This window comes from Polistes dominula, unplaced genomic scaffold (assembly GCF_049000335.1).
Source record: "Polistes dominula isolate Pdom_NZ unplaced genomic scaffold, Pdom_raw_medaka contig_31, whole genome shotgun sequence".
Classification (NCBI taxonomy): Eukaryota; Metazoa; Arthropoda; class Insecta; order Hymenoptera; family Vespidae; genus Polistes; species Polistes dominula.
Genome location: NW_028300925.1, coordinates 8,829,941 through 8,846,189, shown reverse-complemented (window position 1 = coordinate 8,846,189; position 16,249 = coordinate 8,829,941). Strand labels below are relative to the sequence as shown.

At 30.1% G+C, this 16,249-nt stretch overlaps 4 protein-coding genes and 1 long non-coding RNA gene across 5 annotated transcripts; 3 read left to right on the top strand and 2 right to left on the bottom strand.

Annotated features, from left to right (window-relative positions):
* Window positions 1-286: 286 nt before the first annotated feature.
* On the top strand, window positions 287-2,796 carry Idh3g (Isocitrate dehydrogenase (NAD(+)) 3 non-catalytic subunit gamma). Its single transcript, XM_015333409.2, has 3 exons — window positions 287-440; window positions 540-770; window positions 917-2,796. The coding sequence occupies exons 2-3, from the start codon at window positions 555-557 to the stop codon at window positions 1,853-1,855; spliced, it is 1,155 nt and encodes a 384-aa protein (XP_015188895.1). The 5' UTR covers window positions 287-440; window positions 540-554; the 3' UTR covers window positions 1,856-2,796.
* Window positions 2,667-8,686, bottom strand: LOC107072980 (putative ATP-dependent RNA helicase DDX10). Its single transcript, XM_015333343.2, has 12 exons — window positions 8,549-8,686; window positions 6,287-6,584; window positions 6,019-6,210; window positions 5,380-5,652; window positions 5,171-5,292; window positions 4,900-5,101; window positions 4,655-4,817; window positions 4,406-4,589; window positions 3,919-4,325; window positions 3,649-3,839; window positions 3,157-3,545; window positions 2,667-3,069 (listed from the first exon to the last, which is right to left on the bottom strand). The coding sequence occupies exons 2-12, from the start codon at window positions 6,380-6,382 to the stop codon at window positions 2,940-2,942; spliced, it is 2,349 nt and encodes a 782-aa protein (XP_015188829.1). The 5' UTR covers window positions 6,383-6,584; window positions 8,549-8,686; the 3' UTR covers window positions 2,667-2,939.
* LOC107073096 (ARL14 effector protein) lies at window positions 6,839-7,649 on the top strand. The gene is made up of 3 exons (XM_015333548.2): window positions 6,839-6,980; window positions 7,127-7,392; window positions 7,527-7,649. Exons 1-3 carry the CDS (start codon window positions 6,894-6,896, stop codon window positions 7,609-7,611), a joined length of 438 nt encoding a protein of 145 aa, XP_015189034.1. The 5' UTR covers window positions 6,839-6,893; the 3' UTR covers window positions 7,612-7,649.
* Window positions 8,156-16,244, top strand: LOC107073089 (GTP-binding protein Di-Ras2). Its single transcript, XM_015333536.2, has 4 exons — window positions 8,156-9,077; window positions 9,908-10,138; window positions 10,998-11,216; window positions 11,636-16,244. The coding sequence occupies exons 2-4, from the start codon at window positions 10,001-10,003 to the stop codon at window positions 11,867-11,869; spliced, it is 591 nt and encodes a 196-aa protein (XP_015189022.1). The 5' UTR covers window positions 8,156-9,077; window positions 9,908-10,000; the 3' UTR covers window positions 11,870-16,244.
* LOC149033031 (uncharacterized) lies at window positions 10,027-11,106 on the bottom strand. Its single transcript, XR_016176140.1, has 2 exons — window positions 10,966-11,106; window positions 10,027-10,751 (listed from the first exon to the last, which is right to left on the bottom strand). It is a non-coding gene; the product is annotated as an uncharacterized LOC149033031 (long non-coding RNA).
* Window positions 16,245-16,249: the final 5 nt, after the last annotated feature.

The window sequence follows — 16,249 nt, the reverse complement described above, 5'->3', positions numbered from 1 at the left end:
ATATGTAAGAATTAACAGTTAATATATCATACTTATTGATAAAAATCTATAATTGCATTAAATTTTATATAGTGACAATTAAATGAATAATATTATAAGGAATTAATTGAGAATGATTATTTAAAAAAACGATGAGGGTTACAATTTAAAGTACTATAGAAAACATTGTCCAGATATTGACATTTAATTATAGTTGCGATATCAAGTAATATTACAAAATTTTTATATTTTTATTTAATTTCAAAGTTGTTTTATAAAGACTTTAAATCCAGCTTCTAATTAATATTTTCTTAAAATTTGTTTTCTGACCAATCACATCACTAGAATTTCTATTATAAATCCAAAACAGACCTAACGTAAATTTGCACACTTGCAAACAGCTCTTGTTTCTATATCTAAAGGACCTTAGAAGCACTTTGAAAATAGAATTGCAAAATACAGTAGGTATTGAGTAATAGATCTAATAAATTAAAATTATTTTTAAATATATTAGAGGATATAAAAATTTGAATAAAATTTCTTTTTATTATCTAAAATAGGTAAAATAATTCGAAATGGCTGCTCGTTCAGTTCTTAGATATTTGCATTCAAAAACAGTGATACATCAGATACACCGTTGTGCCTCTCAATCAGCATTTGAAATTCAACATAAAACGCCTACAATAAAAAAAACCATGCCAATACCAAAGGCTCATTATGGTGGACGACATACAGTAACGGTCTTACCTGGAGCTGGTATTGGACCTGAGTTAATGGGATACGTTAAAGAGGTATGTTAGAAATTAATTCAGGTAGTTATAAGTTAAGCTATTAAGAATAATAATGAAAATAAATTGAAGAGTTATTTGGGTGAAACTTATTTTTGTTATGTGCATAGTTCTGTTCATCTGTTTTAGTTAAATCAATTATATTTTAGGTTTTTCGGTATGCGGGTGTACCCGTAGACTTTGAAGATATAGATATTGATCCCAATGCCGATAATAACGATGATTTAGATTATGCAATCACGTCAATTCGTAGAAATGGAGTAGCATTGAAAGGGAATATAGAAACACGTAGTACAGAAGCTGGAGTACTTTCTCGTAATGTTGCCCTACGTAACGAATTAGATCTTTATGTGAATGTTTTACATTGTGTTTCTTATAAGGGTGTTAACTCTCGCCAGAAAAACATTGATATCGTTATCGTTAGACAAAATACAGAAGGAGAATACGCTATGTTAGAGCATGAAAGCGTAAGTGGAGTTGTTGAAAGCATGAAAGTTATAACTAGGTCTAATTCTGAACGAGTAGCACGTTATGCGTTTGAATATGCTAAGCGAAATGGAAGAAAGAAGGTTACTACAGTTCATAAAGCTAATATAATGAAGCTTTCAGATGGATTATTTTTAGAAATATCACGAGACGTTGCTAAAGATTATCCAGATATTGCTCATAATGACATGATCATCGATAACACTTGTATGCAATTGGTTTCTAACCCGCATCAGTTTGATGTTGTACTTACTACAAATTTATATGGAGCTATTGTTTCCAATGTAGTTTGTGGTCTGTTAGGTGGAGCAGGATTATTAGCTGGTAAAAATTATGGTGACCATTATACAATTTTTGAACCAGGTACTCGTAATACCGGCACAAGTATTGCTGGAAAAAATATTGCTAATCCCATTGCTATGTTAAATGCAGCAGTCGATATGTTGCGTCATTTGGGGCACAAAAATCATGCTACCTTGATTCAAAGTGCAATAAATAAAACTATCAATCAGGGAATACATACGCGTGATCTTGGCGGTCAAGCTACAAGTAGGGAAGTTGTTGATGCTATATTAAAACATATTAAAATAGCATCAGAATAAGTACATTTAGCAGTAAATGAATATTACGTGGCGTATTACTTGTAGATTCTTTGTATAAAATAAAATAACAAACGATAATCTTATAAATTATAAAGATACATTTTTAATTCTGACATGTTGCTATATTATTTTATATAAATCTTACGAGGAGACATTACGGTTGTGTCTGAACGGATTTTAACGAGCTTTGGTATATCAGTATACCTTTAAGGTATTATCGTAGTTAAATATTTTTATCCATTGGCCAGCCAATTTTGAGAAAAAAGCATTTTAATTTTTGTTTTTTCTTATATCCGCGTTATATTTTTTTAAATCTAAGTATTTATTAATTGACGCGCTAGCGTAAGTAGAAGCGTTCTCGTTTCTCTTGCAGGTGAATAGTGTTCGATTTTTTCTGAGAGAAGTTTTATATTTTAGAAGTTTTTCTATCCATAAGTCTTACAAAAAGCAAAAAACAATAACGCTACTACTTACTAAATATTTAGATTTAAAAGAATACAAGACGAATATAAGAAAAAGTAAAACTTTAAAAGCTTTTTACTTAAAATTGGCTGGGCATTTGATGAAAATACTTTACCACGAGAACACCTTAAAGGTATATACTACTAATATACCAAAGCTCGTTAAAATCCATTCGGGCACAACCGTAATATCTGCTTGTTAGTAAGATGGAAAGAAATTACTCTAAGTACTAAGTAGGGGTAATTTCATTTGCACAATGTTAAATGAAATTAATATTATGAATGATTCATATATTTCATTATTGTCTTTTAGATAATAAAACGTGCCATTAAGTATTCTGGTTTTAATCTACGATTGAAGTAATGTAAAATATATTTTGTAAATAATCTTATTAAGTCAATGAAACATGTAAGTGATTAATGAAGTATTAATATTAATGCTTCATTAATAATAATACATAATACATACATATAACTGTGCAGCGTGTAATTTCTATAATCCTGTACTTACATTCTATATAAACTATAAGAATAAGACAAAAGAATTAAAAAAATATTTTGTATAAGACGATTTCTTTACAATTTTTTATATCATAAATACATATAAAAATTGTAACTCAGTTTCATCGTTGTAAAAGTTGCAAAGCTAATTCCTCGACTGTTTTTAAGTTGGAATTAACAATTTCATTGGTTAATTTTTGTTTCTTTTTGACACTTTTACCATTTTGTTCTATTAGTTTTCTCTTTGAAGGACTGCAATAATATAAAATTTCATTTATATAATTCTGCGTACTTATAGAATATATATATATTATGATTAAATATTAATTTTTAACTTACACATGAATCATGCTATTTTCTTCACTTTCTGAATTATCTAGAGAATTTTTATCGGAGTCTACTTTTTGTTCTCCATATATTTTATCTGGATCTGGCAACCACGAAAGATTCTGTTCACTAACTTCACTTTCACTCGCTTCGTCATTATTTTCTTCCTGTAATTCCTCGTTGTCGCTTGTATCTTTATTCTTTTCCTTTTTAAGAGCTTTCAATTTAAGTCTTTCTTGGCGATGCTTTTCCTTGATTTTATCTCTAAATCTTTGTTTATCAAATTGATCTTCTTCGCGTAAAACTTGTTTCGCTACTTCAATGTTAATACCCGAATCTATTTCATTCTCATACTTCTTAGCTAATTCAGATACTTTGCTTTTCGTTGAATCTATCACTTCCTAAATTTTGAAATTAAATAAAAGAATAAAAGAAAAAAAAAGAAAAAAATTTGTAATAGGTATATTCACAAGTAATATCATGCTAATATGATGGAAATACTACCTTTCCCTCGTCATCAAAAGTTTTTTTACTATTAGGAATAATTTTCTTCTTAAGTATTTTCTTTGCTATTGCAGCTTTCGTAATAACTTTTTTCTTATTATTCTTATCTTCTGTATTTTCGACAACGTCAGACATATCGTCAATGTCTATATTTCTCCTCTTTACGGTCAATAAATCATCGTCGCTATCATCTATATAATAACAAAAATGGAAAAAATAATTTTATAATAAAATTATTCACATTTTCATTAAATTGATATTTATACTTACCATTCATAAAACCACTATTATCACATTTGTTCATAGGTTTCATTATATCGTCTTCTTCCTCGTTATCAGATTCGTTAGAACTAATATTTATACTTGTTTCATTATTATCACATATTTTTGAATTTACATTTTCTTCATTTTCTTTATTTATTTTATTTTGTATATTAGAAGTATTTTTTTGCGGCTTTTGTAAAAATCGGATTCTTGGTGGTATAGCTAAACCTAATGATTTGGCATACTCATCGGTATTTAAAGCTTTTACATTAAATATTTTTTTGTCTTTCATTAAGAAAACTGATCTAACGTATGCTTTGAAAGCTCTTTTTGCGCTTTCTTTTAAATATACATCTCGGGCTAATAGTGCTTCGAGTTTGCGATGTGGTGAATATAATTTATTTGGATTAATTCTAAACATAATATAAATGATTAGTAATCGGTATGCATATTTATCATAACGTAAAGCTTTATATTACTTTCATAATCATACTTTATCATATTTATTGGTATTTTACGATCCTGAAGTCGTTCAACCATTTCCAATTCAGATGGTAACAAAACTAATAATGATTCTCCACCTGCTTGAAATCTAGCTGTTCTACCCGCCCGATGAATATATGCATTCACGTCTTCAGGACAATCCATTTGGACAACCCAATTTACAGCAGGAAAATCTACAATAGTATTAGTCAATTTCTTGTTATTTACAAAAGAAACGAATGTTGAAATAATAATTTACCTAATCCACGTGCAGCAAGATCCGTAGCAAATAATACGGCATGATGCTTTTTACAAAATGATTCATAAATTTCCATTCTTCGAAGTTGATGAAGAGTACCATACAGAGATAACAAACTAATTCCTGGTCGTAATCGACAAAATGATTCGTATATGTACTTGACCTTTATCATAAATGTTTCAATTATTATAGTTAATAAAATAATTAATATAGAACAGAATAAGTAAATAATGTTCTCATAATACCTGCTTGCAACTAGAAAAGAAGACGATTATTTTTTGTTTCAAGTGACTCTTTAAAAAAGACCATAACATGGCTGTTTTATCTTCTAAATTGCAAACAATATAAGATTGTTGAAGTCCTTCGGGAGTGGTATGTTTAGCATGTTCATGCACAGATACGTACATAGGATCTTTTAAACTCAACCTAGCTAAATCTTTAACTGATCTAATAAAAAAATTAAAGAAAGATTAGAATGGACATAATAAATAAGAAAAGAAAAAGAACAATAAGTACTTAGTCTGTGTCGCTGAAAATAAAAGCGTTTTTCGGTCTTGTGGTAAATTTTCGATGATAGAATTCATAGTCTTTTCAAAACCCATATCTAAACAACGATCTGCCTCATCGAGAACTAATATCTGTAAATAAAAAATATAACTTTATCTACTCTTTCACATATATCTATATAAATAAATAAAATTGTTAAATCATAGTAAAATATATACCTGCATGTTAACACAATTAAAGAGAGGATTTTCATCCATGTGTTGAAGTAAACGACCCGGTGTACATATAACTATATTACATTTGTCCATACGTTTCTTTTCAAATTTCAAATCTTTTCCACCGATAATCAGACCTGCTGATATATCATGATATCGACCAACCTTACGTAATGTTTCATATATTTGATAGGCAAGTTCCCTAGTAGGTGTGATAATAAGTGCTCCAACACCATCATATCTTGTCCATTGCTTACAATATAAAATTTCTAATACCTATAAAAATAATAATGTATTAATATAAAATTGTTATATATATATATATATGTGCCCATAATTATGAAAGTGGTCTAAGTCGTGTATCTCTTGTTTCGAGATATTTAAAGTTTTATATTTGAACACTATATTAATTCTATATAATATTGAAATAACAAGCATTATCTAACGATTCATTTTTGACAATATTGTGAAAATTAAATTGAATTTATTTAGTTTAAAATAATGTGATGCGTAATAACTGATAAACTCTTTTTTTTTATTTTGACTTAGACCACTTTCATAATTATGAGCACATATATATATATATATATATATATATATATATATATATATATATATATAATTTGAAGACTAAATTCTTACAGGTACAAGAAATGCTAATGTTTTCCCACTACCAGTTTTTGCTGCACCTAATATATCATTACCCTTCAGAGCCAACCCAATACTTTGTCTTTGAATATCCGTTAATTCAACATAATCATTTTCTTTTAATCCCTTCAATGTCTTTTTTGATAATGGTAAATGAATAAACTTTGTTATTTTAGTTTCATCAATCTAAAAATGAAAGATAATATTTGAAATTAAATGAAATAGGTTATACATTGTGATTAAAATTTATTTTATTACTTACATCTTTATATTTAGATTGTAGATCCTCGATAATTTTTTTCTCAGGAATTTGTTTTTTTTTCTTATATATTTTTACTTTTTCCTTTGCCTTACTCATTATAAACTAATAACTAATTTCTTACGTATAATAAACAACCATGCCTTTCCATATACTTTGAAGTTAGGTTACGTTATACACACACAAACGAATCGAGTTGAAACGAATCAAATCGAATCGAATCGAGTTGAAACGAGTCGAATTGAATTGAGCCGGAAGAGATTAACCATTCAGCTTACACCAATAATTTGGAAAAGAAAATCTGTTTTCAATGAAAATAAATTCTAAAACTCAACATTTTTATCAACATAAAATATCGTATATAGTTAAAAAAGTACATATTAAATTAGACGTAGAAGTTTTTTTAAATTATATGCAAAAAGGGATTTTTGTTATACAATATTTAAGTATTCGATAATATAGGTTATGTTATCGTGTTAAGAATCAGCGTTATTTATCATACTTCCATCATTTATCTTTGCAACATTATACAATGCATATAATTATGCTTATTAGTATTTATACTTAATACTTAATTATATTTTATTTATAATTAATATTATTCACAAAAATGTTGAAAACTAACATAGAAACTACTTCGTCTTCCGGAGAAGGTGCAACGCAACAAACAAGCAGTGGGGAAGTGCAGTTACGATCTGTAAATATTAATATAAACATATTTTTATTTAAAAGAATGGAAGAATATTTATTATATTATAATTATAAAAAACAAACAAAAATGATATTCGAAAGATAAATATATTATTCCTTTTCTGTTATTTTTTACGTTATGTAAATGTATAGAGAAGTGCCCGAAGTTCGAGGCAAAAAGCAGTGGATAACGTAACCAACAAATTTCTACGAAATTTCGATCCTGAACGTAGCGAAAGAGAGAAACGTAAATTACATCGTCGTTTATATCAAGGAAGTAAACGGCATACTTTGTACAACGAAGAAGGCATTTGGATTATAACTGGAGACAATTTATGCGATTGTTTAAGTTTAGAATGCGCAGGATGTCATTTTCCATGTCCTAAATGTTCATCTCGAAAATGTGGACACGAATGCAGGTGATTATTTTTCCCCTTTTTCTTTTTTTACCTACATTAAAATATTGTTATAAATAATGTTCTATGTTTATAAGGTGTCAAATAAATGTCAATTACTTGTGCCTAAATAAAGAAAAGTGCATTTCTTTTTTTAGGATCAATCGTAAGTGGACTTATGATTCTGTCGAAAACGAGGGTAGTGACATCATAACGAAAAATCCAATACTCAAAGAAACCTAAATACAAATGAGGTTTGTTTTTTAATCTATTCTCTTTCTTTTTTCTTTTAATCAATAAACATTCGTCAACATTTACCCACAATAATATAAGTAAGCAAAATTTGAATATACATTTGTAATAAAAAGAAGTAAGAAAACTATATATAAAAAGGTTTTTATTATAATAATTATTATCATCGAACATTATGCATTTTGTTGCACCCACGAGAAAAGAATTATTATATGCAATAAAGCGATAATGTCCTACGAAAATATTATTGATTTTTCGCATTTCTTCTTAGACTAAGTGTGCACGTAATGCGCACGTACTTAGCTAATGCACGTGTCTGTTACTATTAAATACATGGATATTAGAACATGTTCTGAATAAAATACTAAAAACAAAAAGAAAAAAAGGCTGAGAATTTTAATTTCCTTTTCCATTTATCGAATCTGTTAAATCTTAATTTTCTATAAAATACGATCAAGATCAATTTCAAATCTAACGCAAAATAACCTTTAATCGAGAATCACACGAGTTCCTCATTGTAAGGAGCCGCACCAACTGAGGTGCGTGCGCATTTACTTAATTCGCGAATAGTGAGCAGATGGGAGAAAGAGAGAGAGAGAGAAAGAGAGAGAGAGAGAGAGAGAGAATCGTGCGGTGAGTAAACCGACGGGATTGAAGTAGGGGGTGAATAATTCGGTGGGAAGGAGAATGATGGCAGGGGGGCGGAAGGAAGAAGGAGAGTATAGAATATCCCGATGTCGTTGACGCGAAAAAATCGAATGCAAGTATTTTAATCGATCAGTGTTAAATGAACGTGGTGCTGCAACCGGTAGATTTTCGTTCTATAATGTGAGAATAATCAAGTAAGAAAATAATATTTTAGATAAATGTGTATCTCCTTTTCCTCCACCTTTTTCTCCTCTCTAATTTCAAATTTTCTTTCCCTTACTTTTACTTTACCAACAATTAGATACAATAATTTTCTTATCATTTTTTAAGCATTAAAAGTATAGGAGAGGATCGAGTTAGTGCACGATTATTACGATTACGATTACGACTCAACTACAACTACATTTACAACTGCAACACAACTACACGACTACACTACGACTACACTACGACGACTACGACGACCACGACGACGACGACGACAACGACGACTACGACTACGACGGTCGATGAGCTTACGACTAAAACAGTAGCGGCATTTCTCCCAGGATCCACCTATCGCATCAGTGTAGTGTTTTACCTACTCCCTTGAACGTAAACGTGTGCTACAATTGTCGTTAATTTTGAAGAAAAAGAAATAAAAAACAAGAAAAGGAAAGGAAGAAGAAGAAGAAGAAAAAAAAATACAAAAGTGAAAAAGAAAAAGAAGAGTGATTGACGTTGAAAGAATAACGAACCACCTTGACAACTGCACCGAGCTTGTCAACGAGCAACGATATTCCTTCGAGGGCGTCGTCCAACCTAAATAGGTTCATTAAATTCTTCTTTATTCTTATTATTTTTTCCCCTAAATAATATACATAAATATCCATTCGTGCCGGCGTATTTTTCTTACTCTATTTTTATCCATTTCGAAAAGGGATTCTTTAAAGTATGTACATTTATTTCAGCTAAAGGATTATAAAAGAACGATCACATATTCTAAAGATGTCTAACATTACGATAACACAAATAATATGTTTATTATTATTAATTAGTCAATCAATTGATTTCATATAGAATATATTAACGCGATTAAACGATTGTTTTATATGTTTATTAAATTTACGAGAAAGAAAGAAAGAAAGAAAAATTTTAATTATTCTAATACAATATTTTACTTTATAAGATAATATTATAAGATTTAAGATTTGTAGAGTTCATGCGGCATGCCGATTATAAAGTTCGCATTTTCTATATATTAAAAAAAAATACACACACACATGCATATATATACGTATGTATGTATAAGTAAAGATCAGTGACGGCGGGAAGGGGCGACATAACCTTTTCGCGAAGTTTCGAATTGTCGTGGGTAGTGAGGTGCGATGCGGTGCGGTGAGACGGATGTAGGGGTGACGACGACGACGACGACGACGACGACGACGACGACGACGACGACGACGACGACGACGACGACGACGACGACGATGATGGTGGTGGTGGTGGTGGTGATGGTGGTGGTGGTGGTAGTGGTAGTGGTAGCAGTAGCAGTAGGGGATGCCTCCCTCTCTCTCTCTTTCTTTCTTTCTCTTTTTATCTCACCCCCAAATGAAACTCCTTTATCCATTTGATGTTAGATCGTATGTGTGTGCGGTAGGTCGGCCGGAAAGGGGGTTTCGTGTCATTCCTAAACGTGGAAAGGGGACCCCGAAAGACGGGGGTTTATATCATCGGGACGGCAGATGTCAGGATGCCGGAGCAGAGCAATGACTATCGTGTCGTCGTGTTTGGGGCGGGTGGCGTTGGTAAGAGTTCTCTCGTCCTACGCTTCGTGAAAGGAACCTTTCGTGAGTCCTATATACCAACCATCGAGGATACTTACAGACAGGTAAGTGTTTTAAATTTTATCACATCATTTTATTGTCATTTATTTTGATTAATCTTTCCTTTCTTTCATTCATCCTTCCATCTTTCCTTTATCTTTATTTTTTTTGTTTAATCCTTTGACACACTGCAACGTAATGCAACGTAACGCAACGCAACACACAATGACGGACAAGTTTCTTCGGCGCACAATTCATCGCGCATCGCGTGTGTTTCTTATTCCAATTCTCACTTTATATTTAGTTATTTTCTTTAATTTTCTTGTCCTTTTTTATAAATAGTATATTCAATGATAAAATAATGTTAATCTAATCTTTTAAAATCATTGTTTATTTTTGATTCCTTTATATATCGTACAATTTTATTTATATTTGTTTTACAACACACGATAAAAATTAATGAAGAGTAATAGTATAGTAGAAGCATGTAGTAGAACAGACAGTAGTAATAGTAGTAGTAGCATGTAGTAGGACCGACAGTAGTAGATACTATTATTAGTCAGCCGGCTAGATACTTTTCGAATTGATTTCTTTTTAATTTGATCTCTTTTTTTCTCTCTTTCTCTTTCTCGTCTTTTGTTTCTATTACCTGCGTTTATCAGGAATGGCCTGCAATGACTGAAAAGAAAGATAATAAAAAAAAGAATGCTTCGTCCTTACGTATCGCGAGGACACTGGTGGGATTCGTGCTGTGTGCGCGACGAGAAGCGTGTAAAAATATTTCTTCTAAAAGAAAACTAAAGGAATAAAAAAGAAAAAAAGAATAAAAGAAAAAAAAAAGAAAAAAAAGAAAGAAAAGACAAAAAATGTGAGAAAAGAAGGAGGCCCTTACCAAGAGTCTCCTATAAGAAACATCATTTTTAGGTGATAAGCTGCAACAAAAACATATGCACGCTTCAAATTACGGACACAACCGGCTCCCATCAGTTTCCCGCGATGCAACGACTTTCCATAAGTAAGGGTCACGCCTTCATCCTGGTATATTCGGTATGCTCACGGCAAAGTTTCGAAGAACTACGACCAATTTGGGCTGTAATAAGGGAGCTGAAGGGTCAAGAAATCTCACAGATACCGATAATGCTGGTAAGAGTCTATACGACTTTTTTCTTTCACTGTATTTTTCTTTCTTTTTTTACCCACGATAACAATTTATCTTTATTTATTTGTAGTACATAAACTTCTCTAATAATCACTTGTGCTATAGACAAATTTTTTAAAGGGTAAACCCGTCAAATATAATTGTCCCAGTGAACAAATATTCTTGAAATTGATTTTGAATAAATTACTATCTTCTATATATATCTGCTAATCAAAAAACGTGCAGATATATATACATAGTCGTTGACGTTTATATGTCAGACAGTAATCAATCCTATTCTAGCACAAATGATTATAGAAGATTTATTTTCCGAATACTTGCGTACTTATTTACCAATTCCAATAATCATCCTATTATTCCTAATGAATGCTTTCGATTTGCATTTATTACTTCTCTCGAACAGGTTGGTAATAAATGTGACGAGAGTCCTTCGGTACGCGAAATTCCGATGAGCGAGGGTGCAGCGGAAGCGGCTAATTGGGGCTGCGGTTTCTTGGAGACATCCGCTAAAACTAATCACAACGTTAATGCACTATTCCGGGATCTTCTTACTCTTGAGAAGAATCGTTCGGTTTCCTTACAGCCGGTGGAAAGTCACAATGCGATAAGCCTGAAGGAAAAATGCGCGGTCATGTAATAATTTCGTTATATATATATATTCGTTATTATTATAATTATCGATTATCTCGATACATTTTTACTCAATCCCAACGACTCCATGTCAAACAAATTAACACAAACATCATCATCGTCGTCGTCATCATCATTCTTTTTTCTCTCTCATATTTAAATCGTGATAATTTCATCTTTTAAAACGGGACACAGAGAGATAATATTTTCAGTGATAACAAGTCGTCGAATTCCATTTTAGTATTAACTTTTTTCCAATCGGGAGATCGGATTTTACACGAAACCTTTCCCAGTCGACCAATTCAACATCTATCTCTCTTTCACCCTGTTCTCTCTCTCTCTCTCTCTCTCTCTCTATCTCTCTATCTATTTATCTATCAATCTATCTATCTATTTTTCATTCCCATTTTCAATACTCTTTCTCTTTTTTTCACTGTCTATTCAAAGATTATTATCCCTTCATTTCCATATAATTTAGAATTCTCTAAACCAAAATCTAATACGAGCTTAATAATCGTGAGGGACGCAATTATGAATACAAAATTAGTAATACCTTCGTTGATAATGAAAATCGACATTTTATATATTATGATTCTCTCTCTCACAATCACACTATTTCTACATGTGAGTAATGCGAGCATATAAAAGAACACATTTCTGTCTTTATTATTATTATTATTATTATTATTATTATTATTATTATTATTAATAATATTCTTCTTCTTCTTTATCGATTTCTTTCTGCTTCTTTTTTTTATACAAAATAATGAAAAACAAAGAAATAAAAAAGAAAGAAAGAGAGATGATGAGAGACCGAATTAATGATTTGGAAGAAGAAGAAGAAGAAGAGAGGGATTAGAGTGGAACAAATATATATAATGTTTGTATGGAAAGAAAGGTGATGACAAGTAAATAGATAAGAGTTGTTAAAGAGATTCCTTTTTGTTAAATAGTTGTAAGATTTTTGTAACGTCGCGGCTACTTAAGATTTATTATTACGTCACGTTGAAAGTATATTAGAAAGAGAAGAGAGATATTTTGCGGTAATATGCACGTGTACATAAACACATATATACATATACATATACATATACATATACATATACATATACATATACATATACATACATATACATATACATATACATATACATATACATATACATATACATATACATATACATATACATATACATATACATATACATATACATATACATACATACATACATACATACATACATACATACATACATACATACATACATACATACATACATACATACATACATACATACATGCATGGATATATAAAAATAGATACTCAATGTGTGCGTTATAATGGACGTATGATATATAATGTGACAACAAAAAATAAGAAAGACACATATACGGAAATCGTGACACGAGTTATCTAATCGCCGTCGAAGCTGTTGTGATCATTAGAATTACGTGCGAAAATATGTTTTTCTATGGTTGCTGTTTTTCGTCCTTTTTTCTTATATATATACATAAATGCATACGTAAGTAAGTACATATCCATCACAAATACATATACATATATTTGATGCGACGAAATATGCGAATGTACGGTGAATCAATTATCATCTTCATTATCATCTTCATCGTCATTATCATCATCATTGTTTCGTGATCATAATTATGCATCATTATTGTCATCGTTTTTATCTTTATTTCCTGTGGATTATCTTAGATAAAAAAGAAAACTATACAGATCGAGTTCGGAAAAGTAAAAGTTGTCGAAGTAAGCAAGGATGGTTTTAACAAAAGAGAAAAAAGAGATGTGTATCTTACTTTCGTCGATTTAATGCACGATCGAACCCACGCCTCGTAGGTTATTATTTTTTATCTGTAAAAATAGATCTCTGGTAGCTGTCACCTTGACATTTTATCGTGAGTTTAACGGGAAAACGTGGGTGACGGATTTTCTTTTGCCAAGAGAAAATCCTAAAAGAATGCACATGCGCGAATGAAAGAGAAAGAGAGAAAGAGGGAGAGAAAGATTATATTACATTTTTTTTTGCAAAAAAAAAAGAAAAGAAAAGTTACTATGTTCGTTTTTTCACAAATTCCAATACATATTTACTTACGTTAAAAAAAAAAAAAATACCTATAGATTTTAGAAATTGAACAAATTTAAATTTTCTCGAGTGTATTCGCTGTATATTTTACTTCACGATAGTTTCTTATTCCTGTTTCGTTGAGAAAAGAATAAAAAAAAATTAAAAAAGGATTATATACATAAATAAATAAAAATAAACAAATAGAAAGAAAGGAAAGAAAAGGAAGGGATAAGATAGGAAAGGAAGAGCGAGTCTCTTAGGAACTGACGTTAGATATTTTTCGATGTAGATCGTAAGTTAAAACAAGAGATTTTTAATTTCACAATCAGGACGAGTGAACGATATTACGAGAGAGAAAGAGAGAGAGAGAGAGAGAGAGAGAAAGAGAGAGAGAGAGAGAGAAAGAGAGAGAGAAAGAGAGAGAGATAAATAAATAGATAGAAGATAGAGTAAGAGAGAGATAGACAAAGAAGAAGATAAAAAAAAAAATAAAATAAAATAACCAGTCGAAAGTTGGCCCTACGGCATATACCGTTATCGACAATATCCATGGGCTATGGCCGATTATCGTTATTTATTATTATCGTAGGCCGTTCATTGTACACTTGCCCACACTCGTATTAACAATAATAATAATAATTAATAATTAATATTATTAATAATAATCATAATAAAAGATAATAGTAATAATAATAATAATTAATTAGGATGATATTGTAAATTATTGATAGGTAATGATGGATTTTATTTAAATCGTTAAAGATTAGAAAAAAAGTTGATGTAATATCGACCGTTCAACGAATTCTAGTTAATTGTAATTTACCAAAATTTTCTTCTTTTTCCCTTCGTCCTTGGTATTGACCGTGTAGAATAGTAATTTATAAGATAATTACTAGCTGCTCGATTCCAACGCTAATGTTTTGTGTCCATATTTTGCGCGTGAGTTGACAAACGTACATTATAAGATAAAGTATAATATATACGTTTATCGACATTAATTCAAGTCGAATTGATCGATGATTTGAAAAAATTCTTGCATTATTCGTTTGTTTTGTTTATCATATATATAAATTTGTTAGACGATGTTGAAGGATTTTCAAGAGAATGTTTTAAAATGTAAACGTGATGATACAAGCTGATAAAAGAATACATATCTTATATTATTGTTGAATATGTGGCCAGGCATATTATTGGTCGGTAAATACGAAAAGCTTTTAAAAATGTAAAAAACGTGCAGTATGATGCAAACGGGGGCCGGTTTCATATCCGATTTTAAGAGATAAAATTAATTTTTCCTTAAAAAAGTAGCAACCAAAATGGAATTATTTGAATTTTTATACGACTTTCTAGATATCTTTTCCCTTATAAATTGTTTTTATACAATTTTTAAGTGAAAGAAAAATCATATTGTACTTTTCTTATCTCTCTCTTTCTCTTTCTCTCTCTTCAATTATCCTTATTCACCCTTACTCTGAGTATGATGTATATGCATTATATCAGCACGCACATATACTATGCGTGTATATACAAACTCATATGATATATAAATATATATACACGTTAGTTCAATCAATTTCTTAGCTGTAAATTGTAAATAAGATTTTTTCTATATTCCAGTAAAAAACAAAAAGGAAAAGAAAAATAATAATTAAATAATAAAAAATAGATGTGTAAGGTGAAAAAGGGATGCTTGTATCTCTTTTCTCGACATTTGTTCTTTTGGACCTGTTTTTATGTACAGTCGTAATAGCATCGCGATACATATTTCGAAAAACCGACCAAATGAAATTAATAATAGTAACAATAATAATAATACTAATAATAACGATAATAGTAATAATACTAGTAATAATATTAATACTAATATTAATAATAATAATACTAGTAATAATAAATTCGAATAAGTTAATTGAATTTATTATTTCTCTTAATATAATACTTCATTATATATATTGGTCGGTTTTTAGAGATTTATAATAGTTATTTTTAGCAACATCTATGTATATATAGAAAAGTGCATGAGAGTAAATAATATACATAAATAAAATACGTATATAATAATCTAGATAAAAAAAATAGTAACAAAAACAAAAATTTAGTCTTTTATGAAATCGACCCTCGATTCTCGGATTTGCGAGAGATACAGAGAAAGAGAGAAAAATTAAATAATAAGAGAGAAAAAGTCGAGGTAACGATATTGAAAAAAACGTCCCGCTGATGTGGAAAAATTAGGAAATAAAGAATGCAAAAGAATGAGAAAGAGAGAGAAAGAGAGAGAAAGAGAGAAAGAGAGAAAGACAGAA

Bases quoted from the DNA above. Each gene is read 5' to 3' on its own strand.
- Idh3g (XM_015333409.2), top strand. From the start codon at position 555: ATGGCTGCTCGTTCAGTTCTTAGATATTTGCATTCAAAAACAGTGATA. The intron at 771-916 runs GTATGTTAGAAA...ATTATATTTTAG, and splicing joins TAATGGGATACGTTAAAGAG to GTTTTTCGGTATGCGGGTGT.
- LOC107072980 (XM_015333343.2), bottom strand. From the start codon at position 6,382: ATGAGTAAGGCAAAGGAAAAAGTAAAAATATATAAGAAAAAAAAACAA. The intron at 6,211-6,286 runs GTAAGTAATAAA...TTTCATTTTTAG, and splicing joins TACAATCTAAATATAAAGAT to ATTGATGAAACTAAAATAAC. The intron at 4,818-4,899 runs GTATTATGAGAA...TTTATGATAAAG, and splicing joins TCTTTTCTAGTTGCAAGCAG to GTCAAGTACATATACGAATC.
- LOC107073096 (XM_015333548.2), top strand. From the start codon at position 6,894: ATGTTGAAAACTAACATAGAAACTACTTCGTCTTCCGGAGAAGGTGCA. The intron at 6,981-7,126 runs GTAAATATTAAT...GTAAATGTATAG, and splicing joins GGGAAGTGCAGTTACGATCT to AGAAGTGCCCGAAGTTCGAG. The intron at 7,393-7,526 runs GTGATTATTTTT...TTCTTTTTTTAG, and splicing joins AAATGTGGACACGAATGCAG to GATCAATCGTAAGTGGACTT.
- LOC107073089 (XM_015333536.2), top strand. From the start codon at position 10,001: ATGCCGGAGCAGAGCAATGACTATCGTGTCGTCGTGTTTGGGGCGGGT. The intron at 10,139-10,997 runs GTAAGTGTTTTA...CATCATTTTTAG, and splicing joins TCGAGGATACTTACAGACAG to GTGATAAGCTGCAACAAAAA. The intron at 11,217-11,635 runs GTAAGAGTCTAT...TCTCTCGAACAG, and splicing joins CACAGATACCGATAATGCTG to GTTGGTAATAAATGTGACGA.